Below are 23,209 nucleotides of genomic sequence, written 5' to 3' on the forward strand. Positions count from 1 at the left end.
AAAATAACCCAGTCACGGAGCTTAGCTCCAAACTGTGTCTTAATGAATAAACAAGACTGGGGTGGCAGCAGGAAAATGCATCCTCTCCCTCCCTACTTTCCTCCCTCTCTCCCTCCTTCCTTGGCTCCATTCCTCCCACACATAAGACAGCCAGCCCACTCTGGCGGAATCACCACACACAGACCTCCTTTATGACTCACACGGCTGGGGAAGTCTTATGTCAATGGAACCACACAGTTGAACTTTATAGCTCTCTAAGGAGGAATACAATACGTGTAGACCTACAGTACACTCTGTCTGGTACCAATGAGGCACATGACGGATGTATGATCATTTCCTGGTGGTTTTTTACTCTCACGTCACTTACACCACATGACCCAGTGCTAATTTAATGGAATGAGGAAACCTGTAGTAATGGCCAAAAGTTTACTGAGGGAACATGGGAGACGAGCGAGGGAGGAGCCTCCAGCACACTATGCTCCCCACTCCTGTGTTTCTGCTTCCCTGTTCCCTCCCTCACCAAATGATGTATTACCTGCCATCTCATCCACCATGGATTGATATAAACCACACCATATATTACCAACATTATTAAGTGGTGATGACAAGCAGAATTACAAAAGGCAGCCTGTAAGATATCTACGGGTCTCAATATATTTCCTAAGAGGACTATGACAAGCCCTTAACTGTAAGAATCTAACCTTGAGCAGACAAGGACACTGGACATGGGGATAATATGAAATGTATCTGACAGAGGGGAGAAAGAGAAGAAGAAAAGTGGACGGCGATGAACGATCCACTGTTCCCTCTGACCTCTATAGCGCTAGGAGGCCAAGCCATGACAGTCAAAAGGGCACTTAAGGCAAGAGGGTTGGCCACCCCGCTTGTGACTTCTTTAAAACTAACGTTGGCATCCCATATGTGATTTCTATATTTGTGTGCATGTGAAGTGACTTGGTACACTGGAGATTTAATGAGATAATATGAGAGCCTGAAGACTCATAAGTGATGAGTGTCATTTAGTCCAAAGAGCCCACCTGTGATTCAAGATGAGTGAGTACACTGGGATACATAACATATTATTTATGCCAGAGATTCAAGGTACTGTAGTAGAGCATACCTGAGGATTGTCTTCCATGACGCCCCGTATCTTCTCCACCACGTCGATGCGGCGGTGGCGGTGCAGGGCGTTGATGAGCTTGGCCAGGTTAGCGTCCCCGTCGCGGATGGTCCAGTGTTGCAGGGCAGCATATGCCCGGTCGTGGTCCGACTGGTAGCCATTGGAGAAGGCTGCCACCTCGCGCTCTGTGGCATTGGCCAGGGACTGGTACATGTCGATCCACTGGCTGCCAATCTGAGCTGCCACCAACTTCAGGATGTCCACACCTGGGTAAAGAGAGGAGACGACAGGTTATTCTTATGCAATGTGTGGAATGGACTGGAGCCATGGATGAACAATGGAAGTCGCTCTTGACTATTAAGTCACATGGATCCATTGTTGATCATGTGACATCATATGATCATTTAACCTATTTTGCCTTTGCAACCCTTTTTATTTATTTACAGTAATTATGCCCATTAACTACTTAGAAGTCACATTAAAAAAGCATGCAATTAGATTACATGATTTCTACTTAATTTTAAGGTCAGAACATCCAACTAAACAACCTACATTGCTAATAAGATACAACAACAAAATAATTGGGTAATCTTCAACCACACTAAGCCCTTGTTCCTTTCTTATAAAATTACATTTAAAAAATGATCTAACATTTGAGTTGTAGAGATGTAAAGAGTGAGTGTGTATGTGAGTGTGCACATGCATGTGCGTGCTTGCACTTGTGCTCACATGCGAGTGTGTTACATAAGGGGTTATGACCTCTCCGTTACCATGAGCCTGAGGTCTCAGAAGGTAAACAGAACTGTTTTAGCTGGTTAGCGCTCATGAGGAATGAGCTAGTGGAATCCAGGAATTCACTCTCTGAAAGTGATCTGTCACAGAGCGTTACCTCAGCAGATGCATCGGAAGTTCACCACTACTCTCCACCTCTTCACAACCCAGATCAAATCAAATGGTATTGGTCACATACACATGGTTAGCAGATGTTAATGCAAGTGTAGCGAAATGCTTATGCTTCTAGTTCCGACAGTGCAGCAATATCTAACATGTAATCTAACAATTCCACAACTACCTAATACACAATTATAAGTAAGGAATGGAATATATACATATCAATATACGGATGAGAAATGACAGAGTGGCATAGGCAAGATGCAATAGATGGTATAAAATACAGTACATATGACATGAGTAATGCAAGATATGTAGATCTGGACACCCTGTCCAGACAGACCAAGCGTGACTCCGTCCTAAGACATTGGCAGCTCATAAAGCTGAATTGGTCTCAATCAGATGGAGGAAGTGTTATTTTCAGTATGTGAAGACAACCTCCTGCTGGGTTCAATGACCCTTGAGGAATCGCCTGCCTGTCCTCCTGTCCAGCCTTTTGTGCTTTAAATTGAGGAAGCCTTTTTGGTTTCAGGTAGAACCTTTTTGGGTTCCATGTAGAACCCTTTCCACAGAGCATTCTACCTGGAACCAAAAAGGCTTCTCCTATTGGGACAGCTGAAGAACCCTTTTGAACCCTTTTTTATATGAGTGTAGGCGTGTGTGAGAGTGGCAGGTGCTGACACAAAGGCCTCTCTCTTCTGTTCATGGCAGCTAGATGTCATACAATGCATTTTTTACTGATGATTGTCTTATGTAGGCTATGTGACAGGATTGAGAAAATGCTGACTCGCTGGTTTTCATGTAAAAATAGTACTAAGCGACCTCAACATGTTTAGTGTGAAACGATGCGAGTGGAAAAAGAGAACATGGGGTTCTCCTCCTCACCACAGCCTTGCTGAAGCTGATGGATCTTATCTGAAAGATATCATACACCGCGCCCTGCCTAGCTGTCTCACTTCTGAGGGACGCAGCAGAACATGTTGACTTGCATATACAATAATAGAAATATGTCTGGGGGAAACAACTGTCACTACAGGAAATTTACCAGGCGTGAATATACTCTAATTTATATTCAGACTGCCAGGCAGACATATAACGTTACTAGGTGTTATAACTTCACTCAGTCAAAACAGAACATGATCGCTTCAAAACAGGTGTAGAAAAAAACCCATGTCTGTGCCATCCCTGCAGGCATAACCATATTCAATTGAAAGACAAGTCTGTGCATCATAATTCAACTTGAATTACAACCTGTCTTTGTGATCGTCTCCAACCCCTCCAGGTGTCGCCCATCTTCACCATTATCCACTGTGTAGTTATACCTGTGTTCTCTGTCTGTTGCAAGTTCGTTTTGTTTGTTCAAACCTACCACCGTTTTCCCCCTTGCTCCTGTCTTTGCTATAGTTCTTGTTTCCTAGTTTCCCGGTTTTGACCATTCCTGCCTGCCCTGACCCTGCCTGCCTGCCGTCCTGTACCTTTGCCCTACCTATCTGGATTACTGACCTCTGCCTGACCTGACCCTGAGCCTGCCTGCCGTCCTGTACCTTTACCCCACCTTTCTGGATTCTGACCTCTGCCTGCCCTTGACCTGTCCTTTTGCCTGCCCCTGTTTGAGTAATAAACGTTGCTACTTCGACACTGTCTGCACCTGGGTCTTACCTTAAACCTGCAGTTGTAGCTGGGAGATTGACTGTAAGCCAGCGGTGGTTGGCTAATGATCTGGAAGAGACCCAAGGCTCCACTACAGTTGTCCTGCCCGGAGGGTCAGTGTCCTGCCACGAAATGACTTTGTGTTGAACGATGAGACCGACAGACCCTATATACAGTTGAAGTCGGAGGTTTACATACGCTTAGTTTGGAGTCATTAAAACTCGTTTTTCAACCACTCCACAAACTTCATGTGAACAAACTATAGTTTTGGCAAGTCAGTTAGAATATCTACTTTTTGCATGACACAAGTACTTTTTCGAACAATTGTTTACAGACAGATTATTTCACTGTATCACAATTCCAGTGGGTCAGAAGTTTACATACACTAAGTTGACTGTGCCTTTAAACAGCTTGGAAAGTTCCAGGTAAGGATGTCATTTCAACAGAAGCTTCTAATTGACATCATTTGAGTCAATTGGAGGTGTACCTGTGGATGTATTTCAAGGCCTACCTTCAAACTCAGTGCCTCTTTGCTTGACATCATGGGAAAATCATAAGAAATCAGCCAAGACCTCAGAAAAATTGTAGACCTCCACAAGCAATTTCCAAACGCCTGAAGGTACAACATTCATCTGTACAAACAATAGTACGCAAGTATAAACACCATGGGACCACACAGCCGTCATACCACTCAGGAAGGAGACACGTTCTGTCTCCTAGAGATGAACGTACTTTGGTGCGAAAAGTGCAAATCAATCCCAGAACAAGAGCAAAGGACCTTTGTGAAGATGCTGGAGGAAACAGGTACAAAAGTATCTATATCCACAGTAAAACGAGTCCTATATCGACATAACCTGAAAGGCTGGTCTGGTGTGAACTGTTTGGCAATAATGACCATCGCCGAAGAACACCATCCCAACCGTGAAGCACGGGGGTGGCAGCATCATGTTGTGGGGGTGCTTTGCTGCAGGAGGGCCTGGTGCACTTCACAAAGTAGATGGCTTCATGAGGAAGGAAAATTATGTGGATATTTTGAAGCAACATCAAAGACATCAGTCAGGAAGTTGAAGCTTGGTCGCAAACGGGTCTTCCAAATGGACAATGACCCCAAGCATACTTCCAAAGCATACTTCCAACGGCAAAATGGCTTAAGGACAACAAAGTCAAGTCTTGGAGTGGCCATCAAAGCCCTGACCTCAATCCCATCGAAAATGTGTGGGCAGAACTGGGCCAAAATTCACACAACTTATTGTGGGAAGCTTGTGGAAGGCTACCTGAAAAGTTTGACCCAAGTTAAACAATTTAAAGGCAATGCTACCAAATATTAATTGATTGTATGTAAACTTCTGACCCACTGAGAATGTGATGAAAGAAATAAAAGCTGAAGTAAATAATTCTCTCTACTATCATTCTAACATGTCACATTCTTAAAATAAAGTGGTGATCCTGACTGACCTAAGACAGGGACTTTTTTACTAGGATTAAATGTCAGTAATTGTGAAAAATGGAGTTTAAATGTATTTGGCTAAGGTGTATGTAAACTTCCGACTTCAACTCGCGTGACAGTCACTTTCAGTTCCTACCAAGCCTGCCTACTGTCATCTGCTTTAGGGGAAACATTTATTTTTTAAAGTGACAGAGCTTGGTTCGGGAGAAATTCCCTCTCTGTTTTAGTGGGATATAATAGATGACCTACATAAATCTAATCCTGATGATTCAGTATGTTAGTGGATGTGTTTAGCAGTGCTATGTCAGCTTCCTAAACCTCCAGGCATATGAACGCAGCGGTGGCAGATTGAATATAAACAAACTACAGAATGCCTTACCTAAAATTGCTGCTAGTAAGTAAATAGAGGGGCAGGGTTGATTTATTTTAAACGCTTAAAAGTAAAAAATACTCCAAATGTAATCTGTTAGTTAGATGTAAAATAGTTTGAGTTCTCACAGTGACGATGGTACATAGATATGAAGCAACAATATAACGTTGCCTGCAGGGCAGAGAAAGCGAGCTACTGCATGTCAGATGTGTAAGGTAAAGGCGTCCGCATGCTTCCCAGCCGAAACGGGCGAGTTGGTGGATATATTATGATGACAATTTACGTTTTTTGTTTGTTTTGGACTTCGGTAAGGTTTTTTTTTCGGGCTGTTCGGGCACACACATTTTTTCTTGAGGCAAGCCGAAATTGGTAGACGAAGTCTATGCCCCTTCGTTGGTGATTGGTCAACAGTTGGGATTCTTCAATAAAGTCTTGTCATTCAATGAGAGATGGCTCGTTTTCATGCGCATTTATTTACTGAGAAATAATGCACCAAACATCTTAGTTAGATGTCAAATTGAATGACAGATTTCTTGAGATATCAAAATCGGACTATTTTGAGGATACTGGCTATGGCGTCTCAAAATATAAAAACAGTACTATTGCTAATTTTTCAAGCAAAGTTTTTTTGAAGGGAGTATGCGACCACACTCGTTAATATAAAATATAATATATCCCATTTAGCAGACGCTTTTGTCCAAAGCGACTTACAAGTCGGCTGGGGCCACTACTTTTACATATGGGTGGCCCTACCGGGAATCGAACCCACGACGCTTGGGTTCGAAGCCAGCGAGCATTTGGCCTCCCTTGACAAAAAAAAAGATTTAAAAAAATCAGCTTTGAGCTAAACTGAGTGAGCTCAACTGTGAATGATCCTGGCAACAACAACAAAAAAAGCTTGGATTTGGCGTCTCTCCTATCAAATCGCTTTGAGAGCATTAAGAGTAAATCGGACCATTCCTAAATTAGCGATGGATGGAGTTAGGGATTTGGACTTGTGGTTTTACTTAATTCTCCATACTGGCCAATAATTATAACGGCAATTTTGATCCAACCACATTATTATGCCCGTGGCCTGAGAGGATGGAAGTTCAATATTTACAGTAGCTAGATGTAGAAGGCTAATGTTAACTAGCTAACGTTGCTCATGAATGGAAGTTAGGCTAGCGAGCAAGCATTTTAGCCAGTCTAGGACAACAAAAAATAAAAGTGTGTACTGTATGACAGTGTGATAGACTGTTTCATCAACATGAGAGGAGGACGGTATTGGCGTTTCTCTACGAGTAGGGTGAGTCAGCATGTTTTTCTACTTGCACGCACGCACGCACACACACACACACACACACACACACAAAATCAGAGATCAGAACTATGGACAGCCAAGTCATATCTAGCTGATGTTGATTGGACTAAATCGTTTTTGGTATCTTTTAGGTGTCACTGTATTAGACTAAGCAGAGGAGATTTGAGGATGTTGAAATGTTGAAGTTGAAATGGTGCTGGAAAAGTGGAGGCAGCTCCTGTTTTCTTTGCGACTTGCGGTAAATCTCTGTGGTTCTAAATCAATAGTTGTTTAGCTGTCCGAAAATGTCGGAAACATTAACTTGCTTAACCATGTTGATGGTCATGTAACTGTTTGTTACATGCAACATGCGTTGTGGACAGAGGTTGCTATCCACTTTTGTGATTGAATTTATTCTGCCACTGTCTTCTTATTGTCTTGGCCTGTCACGGTCGCAAGGCATATCAATTAACAGCAAACAACGCAATTATTACAACACATACAGATTTTACCCAAGCATCGCTACTGCACAATACAAACATATTGTCACATAGTCTCCATCCATTTCAAGTAGAGGACCTGACGATTATCCAGTACCACAGACTATTATGGGAAGTGGTGGTGCTGTAATATTTCCATTAGAAAACTCCTTTGAGACAGCAAACCAGCCACAGCAGGTCTGAGCTGAGTGGGCTGGATGACAACGAGGACACAAACAGCCCGCAATGGCAGCCATGCAGTTTTTCTCCTCCAGTCCCGTTTGCTCTGAGCCTCTCTGGGGATTGTCGCTGGTGACAAAGTAAGCTTGTCATTGTAATAGAAGAGACAAAGTGGTCACATAAGACCAGCTTGCTGCTTCGTCACGTTTATTGTTTCAATCTCTTGATTGCCGAGTGCTGTGGTGTCTTGCTCAGTTTTGACAATTTTGTAGAAAATGTTGCTGCCATTCAAATAACACTAAACAACACAACATGAATGTAAGGTATCATATTCAAATCAATCTGCATTGAAAACAGTTATAATATGAAAGCCTGTTCAAATCCAGGAAGGAAATTATTTTGTCAGATCACAGAGTACACAATGATAGGGACATTTGACAGATTTCCCTATCAAATTGCCCTGATTTCCGAGGCACATGAATGCAACAGAGCCCACACAGCAGGCCCAACCGACCCAGTCCTAGCCAAAGCCCAGGTCCATGTGGCCCACCCTGGAGCTGAGCAGCACGGCCACCTGGGTACTTCCCCACCTGTTTGGCATTCGTAAACCGTAGGCCCACAGAAGGGATTCTTTTCACCCTGCTTGCCCTTCACGCCACTTTCTGGACTCGTATGAAATAATGAGCTATTTGTATGATCTTGCCTTTTTCTTATATATATATATATATGTTTCCCATTCCACTGTTTAGTGTGCCTTTTAACTACTCCAGTAAATAGACATTAAAGCCTTCAGGGTAGCCAATTACACACCTTGGAAGAATTAAGAAACTGTTTTGTTTTGTACTCGAGAGAGTAAATAGCTGTGTAATCACACACACACACGGTCTGAATGTAAAACTCTGCATCTACTTGATAAACATTCTATAATCCTTTTTAGAAAATGCCCTAAATTCTCTTGTTTTTTGAAGTTTCAAATACAATTAAATTCTCTTTTTTGGAACTGAATGTAGATAAACAACGCAGTAAAAGTGAAGATCATTTGTGTATCTGATCTGGACATGTATATAAAAATATTACTACTCTACTATTTATAACAGTAAAGAAAAGTATGGGAAGCATTCCTAAATGCTGAAACTACTAACATAGCAGCCTGAATCCATGTGAATGCAAAAGCAGTTTATCATTGAGGACTTTCTTTGAGGAGTCAATTGTTAAAGAAAAAAGAACAGTCAGATTGCTAACTGAAATACTTTCAAAGGGTATTTTCATGAGTAACAAAAAAGGGAAGTTTAATGTAGTAAGACAATGTGAAAATTAGACTATTGATCATGTTTCAGTTGTACTTTTCTATCTTCGCAATGTCTACATCCCTACTATACATTCATAGAACATTTTCACGTGGTGTGAGCAGACCGGTACAATGTGCTAAGATCTTCAATTCACACGGTGGGAGCTCTGACCACCGACACTTTCAGCGACACATAACTTTGAAAGCCGCGGCCCACCCAGCTTTCCCCAGCCCTCACTCCACCCTTTCCCGGGGGCATGTGTCTGTGCAATGATAAAGTTGAGCTTCTCTCCAACCACAGAGAACTGGAATAATCTGGTTTGAACTGAACTGCGCTGGGTTAGAGCTCTCCCTCTCGCTCGCTTACAAGCGGTTGGATATCTGAGGCTGACATCAGGCTGCAGCTGGCGGTATCTTCCTCCTGCCCGCCTGCTGCGGTACTGGGGTTTCACTACTGTAACCTAGCAGCCCCATGTGGCCTCCTCGGCTCCCATGGCTACAGACAACCAGACACATCAGAGAGACAGTTAGAGAGAGAGAGAGAGAGAGAGAGATACAGACACACAGAGAGAGAGATACAGACACAGACAGAGAGATACAGTCACAGAGCGAGAGAGATATGCAGACAGGGAGCGAGAGAGATAGAGACAGTGAGCTACAGACAGAGAGCGAGCGAGACAGAGATAAAGACAGAGTGAGAATGAAAAGAGGAAGAGAAGGAGGAGGACTGAGGGGTGGGGTGGGGTGTAAAGGTAGAGGGAGTAAAGCAGGAGGGGAGGGGGTAAAGAGAGAAGTAGAGAAAGAAAGCGAGACAACAGAGGAAGGGAGAGGTAGAGAAAGATAAAGGGAGATGCGTGTGGGGAGGTGGCAGTAACAGTCTGTTGCAGGCCATGCCCTTGCTTGTGTAACAGCTATACTGTTCTGCTATGTGTCATGTTCTCTTGGGCAGAATGGATTGGATTTAGATTTCCCCACTGGTGCTATAACAGATGGTCGTTCTTCTCGGCTGAAAGTCTTGCCAATATATCGTTGTACCAAAAATGTATTTGTTTGTATGTTTTCTGTTATCTGTCTTTATAAAGTATGTTGCTATACTGTATATAAAAAAAGACTTAATAACCAAGTTGCATTTCTTTCTATAAATCTTTGAGAGGTAAAATAAAGCATCCACTCACCCTGTCCGTTAGAGTAGTAGATCCACTTCTCCTTGGTCTGTGTCGGGGGGCAGGTCTTCTTCTGGATAGCTTTCTCAATTATGCTGCTGGGGTCCTGAACCGGTCCCTTCTTCAGCACTCTGGAGCTCCTCTTCACGCTGCACACCACGATCACCACCAGCACCAGCAGCAGCAGCAGCACGATCATCCAGGGCAAGTGCTCGTTGATGTCAAAGTGTGTATGAGTGCTGGGCCTGGGGGAGCCCCTCCGCGTGGGCCTGTACCCTGATCTTTGCACACCCTGACCTACCCCTACCTCCGATCCATCCTCTACGCCGTCCATGGCCCGCTTGTTGGCTGCTGGGTGGGTGCGGCGGTGCTCACTGGGCACAGAGTGCTTGAGGTGTGGTGGAGTCTGTGTGGGGTCCTGGGCTCTGGCAGTAGTGGCCAGGTTCAGCACCTCTCCATCTTTGGGGCTGGCCTCGTAGGAGCCTGCTGCGGTGGAGTCCTGGCTGTTGCCGGAACTGGGTAGAGTCCCCGTGGTACTCAGTAAGAGATCTAAGTCCTCAGAACCTGCTGTCAGGCTGAAGGCATCTAACCCACAGAGACACACGACCACAAATAGAAAGGGAGAGAGAGAAAGGGAGAAAGGGAGAGGAAAGAGCGAGATATAGGGGGAGGGAGATGCGGAGGAAGATAATAAAATTTAGTCAAAATTGTAAAACTTTAATCCCACAGGCAATCTGCTGGACAGCCGAGGAGGGGGAGGGCCACGCCCTGGCCAGACCCCAGCAGTGCTCTCCAATCTAATGTGACACAAGAAGAGCACTAGATTGATCCTTCTACAGCCACCGCATTTATACAGTACTCTACTAAAGATCGAGTGAATTCCATTACAGCTCCAGTTTCAGCAGGGGATGAATGGGAAATTTATTTTGAGTTGAAAAGAGGTCAACAAAATATGCCTGAACACATTCACCTCACTGTTAGTCAATTGACATTGAACTAGATTGACCCTGATAAATTACTATTGCAGGTACAAATGTTGAAGCTACACTGCCTCTATAGGCTAGTGTTAAAACCAAAACAACCAATAAATAGGGGAGTTGTGTTAACTGCCACTGAACCAGAATCAATATACTGTAAAAATTCCCTTACCCTGAGCTGGAATACCCCTGTTTACGACTACAGTATTAAACAGATTAGCATTTCATTATGGCATCCTATAGGGAGATGCTTTTGGGATTGGCACCTGGATCACAGGTTATCCCTGTGCACAGGTAATTCAGAAGCAAGCTGTGTTACCAGCATCACCATCTCAACTACACTGATTTCAGTTCTTCACTGCATGGGGACTTTGCGAATTTTGTGCAACAACCTCCTTCCCCTCCCCTCTCATTGATAGACACAGTTGAGACTGAGGCATTGCGATCTCTGTAATACGTGTGGAAGTGGAACACCACCTTCAGCTATTCTCACTGAACGAAGGTGCAACTTAGGTGAGAGGCTATTTATCTACACACAAGACAAAGAGCAGTGGCATTAATGGTCTGTTACGGTAGGTTGAAACGGTGAAAAACTACTGACTAAACTGTGGACTAAAGCACCAGTAGAAGAAAACATGTAAGAGAGACTTATACAGTCCTGTGGCTGGAAATAATGTAGCTGCTTCCTTAAGTTCAAGACGCCATAGGTTTATTTTGACAGTCTCAAATGTCAATCAACTTGTAAACCATCAGCAACAACAACTAAATAGTTAGTTAGTCTCTGAGAACTACACTACTATTCAAAAGTTTGGGGTCACATAGAAATGTCCTTGTTTTCAAAGAAAACATACATGACATGAGTTGCAAAATGAATAGGAAATATAGTCAAGACGTTGACAAGGTTATAAATAATGATTTTTAATTGAAATAATAATAATGCCCTTCAAACTTTGCTTTCGTCAAAGAATCATCCATTTGCAGCAATTACAACCTTGCAGACCTTTGGCATTCTAGTTGTCAATTTGTTGACTTAATCTGAAGAGATGTCACCCCATGCTTCCTGAAGCACCTCCCACAAGTTGGATTGGCACTTCTTACATACAATATGGTCAAGCTGCTCCCACAACAGCTCAATAGGGTTGAGATCCAGTGACTGTGCTGGCCACTCCATTATAGACAGGATACCAGCTGACTGCTTCTTCCCTACATAGTTATTGCATAGTTTGGAGCTGTGCTTTGGGTCATTGTCCTGTTGTAGGAGGAAATTGGCTCCAATTAAGCTAGGTATGGCATGGTGTTGCAAAATGGAGTGATAGCATTCATTCTTCAAGAGGCCTTCTACCCTGTACAAATCTCCCACTTTACCACCACCAAAGCACCCCCAGACCAACACATTGCCTCCACTATGCTTGAGAGATGGCATCAAGCACTCCTCCAGCATATTTTACTTTTTTTCTCACAATGTTCTTGTTTGTCATCTGAACACCTCCAAGGTAGATTTGTCTGTCCATAACACTTTTTTCCAATCTTCCTCTGTCCAGTGTCTATGTTATTTTGCCCATCTTAATCTTTTCTTTTTATTGGTCAGTCTGAGATATGGCTTTTTCTTTGCAACTCTGCCTAGAATGCCAGCATCCTGGAGTCACCTCTTCACTAATGACGTTGAGACTGGTGTTTTGCGGGTACTATTTAATCAAGCTGACAGTTGAGGACTTGTGAGGCATCAGTTTCTCAAACTAGACACTCTAATGTGCTTGTCCTCTTGCTCATTTGTGCACCGGGGCCTCCCACTCCTCTTTCTATTCTGGTTAGAGACAGTTTGCGCTGTTCTGTGAAGGGAGTGGTACACAGCGTTGTACGAGAACTTCAGTTTCTTGGCAGTTTCTCACATGGAATAGCCTTCATTTCTCAGAACAAGAATAGAGAGATGAGTTTCAGAAGAAAGTCTTTGTTTCTGGCAATTTTCAACGTGTAATCAAACACACAAATGCTGATGCTCTAGATACTCAACTAGTCTAAAGAAGGCCAGTTGTATTGCTTCTTTAATCATTACAATAGTTTTCAGTTGTGCTAACATAACTGCAAAAGGCTTTTCTAATGATCAATTAGCCATTTAAAATTATAGACTTGGATTTGCTAGCACAACGTGCCATTGGAACACAGGAGTGATGGTTTCTGATAAATGGGACTCTGGCCCCCTATGTAGATATTCCATTACAAATCAGCCGTTTCCAGCTGCAATAGTCATTTACAACATTAACAATGTCTACACTGTATTTCTGATCAATTTGATGTTATTTGAATGGACAAAAAATGTACTTTTCTTTCAAAAACAAGGACATTTCTAAATGACCCCAAACTTTTGAACGGTAGTGTATGTTGCCATAGTAACATTTTCAATGAGTAACTACTTTTAGGAATGAGTAGTGTCTTCTCTGACCCCCAAAAAACTGTAACATTTTTCATATACAGTATGTGACTCACCACCTGGATTCGGTCTTACAGTGTGTAGCAAAATCTGAAATGTTGTTTTTTACATTGGATAAAAGTAGAGACTCAGAGCTACAAAGGGACACTGGGAAAGTAATTCTGCATTGAAAGTTGATCAACTTGTAAACTCACTTTTGAGAAAATGGCCTTTGAATGTTTTGGTATCTAGTGAAGAGCTCTTCTTTGTCTACAACCATTCTACATTGTTCACACCTTTTTATCCTTTAGCCCCACCCATCTCGCTTCGCTCTCGGAGCGCACACTTGACGCTTTGGCCGATGATTTGCTTACCTCTGGATAACATGAAAACAGCCTAACCAGCTCTGCTGGCAAGAATTCCATTACACTTTTTGGCAGACTTTTCCTGACACTGGCCATATTCAACGTGTGTTGTACACACATCACGTAAAGCCAGCTAACGTTAGCTAGTTAAACAACAATGAACAGTTCCAACAATGCCACAGTGCTGGGAGCTAACCAACAAGGTTCAATGTTAGCTTGCTAACAATAGGCTCTAACTAGAAAAGCAAACGGCTCTGGAATACAAATAATAACGTCAGCTAGGGAGCCAGCCAACTAAAGTTAGCCAGCTAGCTAACACTAATGTTAGTTAGCTAGCTAAGACATATACAGCGGGGCAAAAAATTGTCAGCCACCAATTGTGCAAGATCTCTCACTTAAAAAGATGAGAGAGGCCTGTAATTTTCATCATAGGTACACTTCAACTATGACAGACAAAATGAGAAAACAATATCCAGAAAATCACATTGTAGGATTTTTAATGAATTTATTTGCAAATTATGGTGGAAAATAAGTATTTGGTCAATAACAACAGTTTATCTCAATACTTTGTTATATACCCTTTGTTGGCAATGACAGAGGTCAAATGTTTTCTGTAAGTCTTCACAAGGTTTTCACACACGGTTGCTGGTATTTTGGCCCATTCCTCCATGCAGATCTCCTATAGAGCAGTGATGTTTTGGGGATGTTGCTGGGCAACACGGACTTTCAACTCCCTCCAAAGATTTTCTATGGGGTTGAGATCTGGAGACTGGCTAGGCCACTCCAGGACCTTGAAATGCTTCTTACGAAGCCACTCCTTCATTGCCCGGGCGGTGTGTTGGGGATCATTGTCATGCTGAAAGTCCCAGTCACGTTTCATCTTCAATGCCCTTGCTGATGGAAGGAGGTTTTCACTCAAAATCTCACGATACATGGCCCCATTCATTCTTTCCTTTACACGGATCAGTCGTCCTGGTCCCTTTGCAGAAAAACAGCCCCAAAGCATGATGTTTCCACCCCCATGCTTCACAGTAGGTATGGTGTTCTTTGGATGCAACTCAGCATTCTTTGTCCTCCAAACACAACGAGTTAAGTTTTTACCAAAAAGTTATATTTTGGTTTCACCTGACCATATGACATTCTCCCAATCTTCTTCTGGATCATCCAAATGCTCTCTAGCAAACTTCAGATGGACCTGGACATGTACTGGCTTAAGCAGGGGGACACGTCTGGCACTGCAGGATTTGAGTCCCTGGCGGCGTAGTGTGTTACTGATGGTAGGCTTTGTTACTTTGGTCCCTGCTCTCTGCAGGTCATTCACTAAGTCCCCCCGTGTGGTTCTGGGATTTTTGCTCACCGTTCTTGTGATCATTTTGAGCCCACGGGGTGAGATCTTGCGTGGAGCCCCAGATCGAGGGAGATTATCAGTGGTTCTTGTATGCCTTCCATTTTCTAAAATTGCTCCCATAGTTGATTTCTTCAAACCAAGCTGCTTACCTATTGCAGATTCAGTCTTCCCAGCCTGGTGCAGGTCTACAATTTTGTTTCTGGTGTCCTTTGACAGCTCTTTGGTCTTGGCCATAGTGGAGTTTGGAGTGTGACTGTTTTGAGGTTGTGGACAGGTGTCTTTTATACTGATAACAAGTTCAAACAGGTGCCATTAATACAGGTAACGAGTGGAGGACAGAGGAGCCTCTTAAAGAAGGTCTGTGAGAGACAGAAATCTTGCTTGTTAGTAGGTGACCAAATACTTATTTTCCACCATAATTTGCAAATTAATTCATAAAAAATCCTACAATGTGATTTTCTGGATTTTTTTTCTCATTTTGTCTGTCATAGTTGAAGTGTACCTATGATGAAAATTACAGACCTCTCTCATATTTTTAAGTGGGAGTACTTACACAATTGGTGGCTGACTAAATACTTTTTTGCCGCACTGTAGTCTATATTATAGACAGCCTAATATTTGGTTCGTTGAAAAAAAGAGTAATGTTTCACTTCAATGCTTATATGTGTTTCCGATGAGAAACCTTTGTGATATTTATGATCAATATGACCTGTTAGGCTACATGAGACTTGGCTGTTGGGGAGAAAAAACAACAGCCACTACAAAGGAACCTAACTCTCTGTTGAATGTATAGCCTTAATGGCTTCTCCTGGTCTTCCTAAGCGTGTGATGTGTCTAAGTAAAAGGGCAGCCGTTTACCCAGTTTATTCCACTTTCCCCTCGATAAGCAATTACAGAACAAATGTACAGACATGACCTTTGTGGACAAGAGTGAGAACAAGCAAGTGAGGAGTTTGGGATTGAATGGAAACGACAACATGTTTTCCACCAAAGCAGTGTTGTCTGTGACAAGATCAAACATGTCACTTTATCACTGTACAGTACCTGTTGGCCAGGTCAATGTTTGATATGACGGACTACATAGGGAGAATAACAACCATGTGGGGACATTTTGTTGAGGAACACAAGCATGTTCTACAGTCTGGGCTTCCCCTTGAATTTCTACATGAAACAACCCACATGAGGCAATGTCTAGAGTGATACTCAAATTAAACACATAGCAAAATAGCCTGGGTGGGGGAGCAACAGATATAAATTAGTTTAGGGAGTCAGGTCCACTGTCCCACGGCACTGCCTTACCTTTGTGTACTGGGCCAGCTGAGGAATAGGAAGGCTCCTGGATAAAGGTAGACTGTGCAGGTCCCAGGAGGGTGGGGGAGTTGGGAGAAGCAGGTCCACAGATGTTGTCTGTCTCTCTGGTGCCTGCTGCCAGTAGGGGCAGACCCTGGGCCAGACAGTCTGTGTGTGTCCTGCACCTCAATACACTGGAAACCACATCCGAGAAGCTCCCTCGCGCGCACACCTTACAGCTCACATCCTCCACCTCGCTGCCCCTTTTCTTCACCCCTGAGCCCACAGGGCACAGGAAGTGGGGAGTGCAGGTCTCCCCTTTGGCGAAGGTGTCCGGGGGGCAGTTGCAGACCCGGTCCATGGTGGCCGTGCAGGGGAACTTCTCAATGAGGGGGGCGCGGCAGGGCCTCCTGCAGCGGTGGCATTGCTGAACCCCGTTCTCTCCGCGCGTGAATGTGCCCTCACCACAGCGGCTGCACTCCCTCACATTGGTCTGGTTACAGTGCCTGGACACGAACGTTCCTGCGGGGCACTTGTCACAGACCAGTTGACTGCCCGTGCTTTGGTCTGTGTGGTAGTAGTGGCGGGCAGACAGGGCCACTATCTCAGTGCCAGGGCTGGGTGTCAGAGGCTGGCTAGAGGCCTCACCAACCACACTGTACAGTAGCTGAGAACAGAAAGAAATGACAACAGAGACAGTGTTGAGCTTAGACAATGTACTGCCGAAAAGATGGCAACACAGAGACCCAGGCCGCAGCTCATTTACCAAATAAATGGATGTGTGAAGTCACCCCTAGAAACCCCCAAACTCTCTGTAGTTAAAGGACAGTGAGTCAGAAACATTTGCAGTGAGTCAACATTATAGGACACATTCTCAACCCTAACATACTGACCAGACCGGATACGTTGCGTGCACAAGCGTCGCAAAATAAATGTAGAAATCCATGTTATTCAATTATTGCACCCACACTGCTCACACTGATGCCAAGGGCTAAAATAGAACTCCTTTCTATTTCTGACGCAGATCACGCTGAAAGTCCTGCTTCTCCCATCTCCTCATTGGTTCATAGAAGCAGGTACCCACGTGCCATCTCCTCATTGGTTATACCCACGTGGGTGGTTGAAAGACGAACTGTTGCCGGTCTTGGTGGTAATAATATGAAAGTTTAGATGCCTATCACCGTATAAATTCAATGATGAAAAAGTCTGGAAGGAGGAGAGATGACTAGAAACGATCTGGTTGGACGTTTTATGTGTGGATGAATTGTCGGAGTAGAGGACCTTGTGCATTTCAGGTAAAATAACAACTCAATGTTTATATCCCAGGACAAATTAGCTAGAAACAGCAAGCTAGCTAAATAGGCCAAAATTAGCTAGCAAGTGCAAGCTAACTAGCTAAATTACCATACATGTTTAATGCTTTTCGATCTGTCCCCAAATTAATGTAACTGGTTCAGAGTTTGTTTTGATATCTTAACCTGCGTGTAGTGATCGCGTTTGGTGTAGGGGGAAAAAATAAGAAATACAAATAACAAAAAAATGCAGAAAAGCTGCTGTTGTGGTCAATGTACATGTAACCAGGTCAAAAATCCCAACCCTACGGTTCGTAATTCTCCCATGTAGGGAAATACAGACTGCAAGAAGAGCCCTGTGGCTTTAGGATATTTTGCGTGGGAAATGTGGGGACCTGGTGTTGAAGTAGGCTACACGTAGCTATGTGTTTGTAAAACATTTCCTCACAGGTAAGACATTTAACTTGTTTAGTATAGTCCATTTGTACCTCCACTCACTACTTGTAGCTGTATAGTCCGTTTGTTTGGGTTGTTGGTCTTGACCAGCTTAATTAATGTTCCGGCACGTAACTGCTAGCACCGCCATAAAAAGGGCCATGAGTGAGGGAAGCCCTACAATATTACGTTTTCTATGCAGTGAGAATGCTCTGGAGCAGGCAATGTTGAAAAGTAATCTTTAAACATCTTGTACTTTTCTTAAATGTAGTTTTGTAATACACTAAAACAAGTAGACAACAAGAAAATTGGGTTTGAAAAATGTCAAATTTTTACTGTGGGTTAACCTATGTAACCACAGGTTGTTTTTCCCAGAGGCGGGCAGGTACGCGATGTTCTATCTAATACTTACTGGGACTATGGACAAGTATATTATGTCTACAATCAATATAATTCCATTAGTACTAATAGAATGTTAAGTTTTTCTGTTGTCATCAGTCTTTTGGTGTTGTTGCTACAACCTATAATAGTCCCAAAAAATGAATTGAAATAACTTTGTAAAGAGACTAAATATATATCAGTCTATGTTTAATCAAGTCGAGCTCAACATGGTTGTATTTAGTTATTTTAATATTTACAGTGCATTCGGAAAGTATTCAGACACCTTGACTTTTTCCACATTTTGTTACGTTACAGCATTATTCAAACATGGATTAAATGTTTTTTTTTTCCTCAACAATCTACACACAATACCAAATTATGACAAAGTGAAAACATGGTCTTAGAAATGTTTCCAAATGTATTAAAAATAAAAACAGTAAATACATTGTTTACATAAGTATTCAGACCCTTTGCTGTGAGACACGAAAATTTAGTTCAGGTGCATCCTGTTTCCATTGATCATCCACCTGTGTTAAATTCAATTGATTGGACATGATTTGGAAAGGCACACACCTGTCTATAAAAGGTCCCACAGTTGACAGTGCATGTCAGAGCAAAAACCAAGCAATGGGGTCAAAGGAATTGTCCATAGAGCCCCCGAGACAGGATTGTCTCGAGGCACAGATCTGGGGAAGGGTACCAAAAAATGTCTGCATCATTGAAGGTCCCCAAGAACACAGTGGCCTCCATCATTCTTAAATAGAAAAAGTTTGGAAACACCAATACTCCCCCAAGAGCAGGCTGCCCGGCCAAACTGAGCAATCGGAGGAGAAGGGCCTTGGTCAGTGAGGTGACCAAGATCCCAACGGTCACTCTGACAGAGCTCCAGAGTTCCTCTATGGAAATGGGAGAACCTTCCAGAAGGACAATCACCTCTGCAGCACTCTATCAATCAGGCCTTTATGCTAGAGTGGCCAGATGGAAGCCACTCCTCGGTAAAAGGTACATGACAGCCCACTTGGAGTTTGTCAAAAGGCACCTAAAGACTCTCAGACCATGAGAAACAAGATTCTCTGGTCTGATGAAACCAATATTGAACTCTTTGGCCTGAATGCCAAGCATCACGTCTGGAGGAAACCTGCCACCATCCCTATGGTGAAGTATGGTGGTGGCAGCATCATGCTGTGGGGATGTTTGTCATTGGCAGGGACTGAGAGACTAATCAGGATCGAGGGAAAGATGAACGGATCAAAATACAGAGAGATCTTTGATGAAAACCTGCTGCAGAGCGCTTAGGACCTCAGACTGGGGTGAAGTTTGACCTTCCAATGGGACAACCACCCTAAGCACACAGCCAAGACAACACGGGAGTGGCTTTGGGACAAGTCTCTGAATGTCCTTGAGTTGCCCAGCCAGAGCCCGGATTTGAACCCGATCTAACATCTATGGAGAGACCTAAAAATAGCTGTGCAGTGACGCTTCCCATCCAACCTGACAGAGCTTGAGAGGATCTGCAGAGAAGAATGGGAGAAACTCCTCAAATACAGGTGTTCCAAGCTTGTAGCGCCATACCCAAGAAGACTCAAGGTTGTAATTGCTGCCAAAGGTGCTTCAACAAAGTACTGAGTAAAGGGTCTGAATACTTATGTAAATGTGATATTTTCATTTTTGGGCAAACATTTTGAAAAAACAGTTTTTGCTTTTTTTTTTAGTCATTATGGGATATTGTGTGTAGATTGATGAGGGGGGAAAACGATATAATCCATTTTAGAATAAGACTGTAACATAACAAAATGTGGAAAAAGTCAAGGAGTCTGAATACTTTCTGAATCCACCGTATGGTAAGGACATCCATCCAAGGGACATGAAAATATGTTAGATTCTCAATAGCAAGCACCTGAAAATCCATTCAAATTACAGGTACCACAACTTGGCTGATGTTCTAAACAGCACATTGAGGAACTTCCTCAACATGTTATCTGGTGGAAAAAAACAAGAGTAGCCAATGTTCTGTTGATGTGTGATGACCTTCTGTTTGACTTTCGCTGAAGGGAATTCTTTCAGGACCAGTAAACGCTGCCATTCTGAAGTGATTATGGCTTGAATGTGTTCCATGGCAGTGAAATGCCATCCGCATCCACAACAGCCCTCCGACAATAATTTCACTGCATTTACAGTACATCCAGTCTAGCCCTAATGCATGTTTTATTTCCTCTTAAATGTGGAGCTGGCTGGGATGTGAATCTGTTTTTTCAAAATTCTTTGGCCAGGGTGCCAATTTGTCACAGAAATATGATGTTGGAGGCGATAACCGCTGATAGGCAAGGAGAGCAAGGGAAGCTGCATCATCACTTTCTGTACATGGAGGACCCTGTTAAAAGTTGGGAGGCAAATCCAGAGTGCTTTTAATGGTTTACACACTGCAGTAGACCTCACAGAGAAATGAGAATGCCCTAATTCAGGCGTTTTCAAAGTCTGTGCCTCCCTTCAGAAACAACCATTTGTTGCGCAATTGCACCTAACCATGGGCACATTCCTTTACCCAGGCGTTGCTGACGCATGGCATATCTTACCATGCCTGGATAGGTCATTTATGTATCAGCTAACCACATCAAGGTTGCGTTTCCTTGCTCAGACGTCGCATGAATTGACCAATGGTTGCATGCCACACAATCTACTATGCCATTTGGCACAAGATTGCTATAATATTTGATGTGGTTAGCAGCTATCTGATAAGTAAAATACCTATCCAGGCGTTTTAAGATCTGGCCTGCGTCGCCAATGCCTGGGCAGAGCAACACGCCCCATGTGTTATAGCAATCTGGTGCCTGATGGCACAGTCAATGATGTGGCATGCAACCATTGGTTGCATCCTGTCGGGCTGTATCACCGCCTGGTACAGCAACTGCTCAACCCACAACCATAAGGCTCTCCAGAGGGTAGTGAGGTCTGCACAACACATCACCGGGGGCAGACTACCTGCCCTCCAGGACACCTAGACCACCCGATGTCACAGGAAGGCCATAAAGATCATCAAGGACAACAACCACCCGAGCCACTGCCTGTTCACCCCGCTGGGCCAAAATACCAGCAACAGTGTGTGAAAACCTTGTGAAGACTTACAGAAAACGTTTGACCTCTGTCATTGCCAACAAAGGGTATATAACAAAGTATTGAGATAAACTTTTGTTATTGACCAAATACTTATTTTCCACCATAATTTGCAAATATATTCATTAAAAATCCTACAATGTGATTTTCCGGAATTGTTTTTCTCATTTTGTCTGTCATAGTTGAAGTGTACCTGTGATGAAAATTACAGGCCTCTCATCTTTTTAAGTGGGAGAACTTGCACAATTGGTGGCTGACTAAATACTTTTTTGCCCCACTGTATATACATATGAGTTGAGTAATGTACGGTATGTAAACATAAAAGTGGCATAGTTTAAAGTGGCTAGTGATACATGTATTACATAAAGATGGCAAGATGCAGTCGATGATATAGAGTACAGTATATACACATGAGATATGTAATGTAGGGTATGTAAACATTATATTAAGTAGCATTCTTTAAAGTGGCTAGTGATACATTTTTTACATCAATTTCCATTATTAAAGTGAGCTGGAGTTGAGTCAGTATGTTGGAAGCAGCCACTCAATGTTAGTGGTGGCTGTTTAACAGTGTGATGGCCTTGAGATAGAAGCTGTTTTCCAGTCTCTCGGTCCCTGCTTTGATGCACCTGTACTGACCTCGCCTTCTGGATGATAGCGGGGTGAACAGGCAGTGGCTCGGGTGGTTGTTGTCCTTGATGATCTTTATGGCCTTCCTGTGACATCGGGTGGTCTAGATGTTCTGGAGGGCAGGTAGTCTGCCCCCGGTGATGCGTTGTGCAGACCTCACTACCCTCTGGAGAGCCTTACGGTTGTGGGTTGAGCAGTTGCTGTACCAGGCGGTGATACAGCCCGACAGGATGCAACCAATGGTTGCATGCCACATCATTGACTGTGCCATCAGGCACCAGATTGCTATAACACATGGGGCGTGTTGCTCTGCCCAGGCATTGCTGACGCAGGCCAGATCTTGAAACGCCTGGATAGGTATTTTACTTATCAGATAGCTGCTAACCACATCAAATATTGTCTGTCATAGTTGAAGTGTACCTATGATGAAAATTACAGGCCTCTCATATTTTTAAGTGGGAGAACTTGCACAATTGGTGGCTGACTAAATACTTTTTCCCCCCACTGTACTGTACTCGAAACCATCTACTGCATCTTGCCTATGCCATTCTGTACCATCACTCATTCATATATCTTTATGTACATATTCTTTATCCCTTTACACTTGTGTGTATAAGGTAGTAGTTGTGGAATTGTTAGGTTGGATTACTCGTTGGTTATCACTGCTTTGTCGGAACTAGAAGCACAAGCATTTCGCTACACTCGCATTAAAATCTGCTAATCATGTGTATGTGACAAATAAAATTTGATTTGATGCATGCAACGTCTGTGCTGGGGTACGCAACCACCTCTACAAACCCTGGTCTTAATTGCATTTTTAAAACAATGCCATGCATATTTGAAGTCGGGCACTGGAGGAGACAGTCATCAAATTCTGCTGATGACTGGACAAATTCCCCTCTACAGACCAGGGGCCCTAAGGAGTCTGTCCACTTCCCAGGACTCATTACTAATCAGTAACAGTGGTCCCAGGACTACATTTTTTGTAGAATCTTCTGAGTTTCATTCGGTTATGTAAAATCATCATGTGAAAATCGACCCCTTGAGAAGGAAAGCACATTTGAAGATTAGGGGTAATTAAGGGCAACATCATTACTCAAACC

The 23,209-nt window shown here is 43.3% G+C and overlaps 1 protein-coding gene across 1 annotated transcript in view; it reads right to left on the minus strand.

The window, feature by feature from the left end:
* tnfrsf21 (tumor necrosis factor receptor superfamily, member 21) overlaps nt 1-23,209 on the minus strand; it is a 38,491-nt gene that overhangs the window by 12,030 nt on the left and 3,252 nt on the right. Inside the window, exons 2-4 of the mRNA XM_064925149.1 lie at nt 16,267-16,924; nt 9,883-10,455; nt 1,121-1,386 (exon numbers count right to left, since the gene is read on the minus strand). Of these exons, the coding sequence (XP_064781221.1) occupies nt 1,121-1,386; nt 9,883-10,455; nt 16,267-16,924 (1,497 nt within the window). The remainder of the gene's footprint in view (nt 1-1,120; nt 1,387-9,882; nt 10,456-16,266; nt 16,925-23,209) is intronic.

The sequence above is a fragment of the Oncorhynchus masou genome, chromosome 19 (assembly GCF_036934945.1).
Source record: "Oncorhynchus masou masou isolate Uvic2021 chromosome 19, UVic_Omas_1.1, whole genome shotgun sequence".
NCBI classification, from domain to species: domain Eukaryota; kingdom Metazoa; phylum Chordata; class Actinopteri; order Salmoniformes; family Salmonidae; genus Oncorhynchus; species Oncorhynchus masou.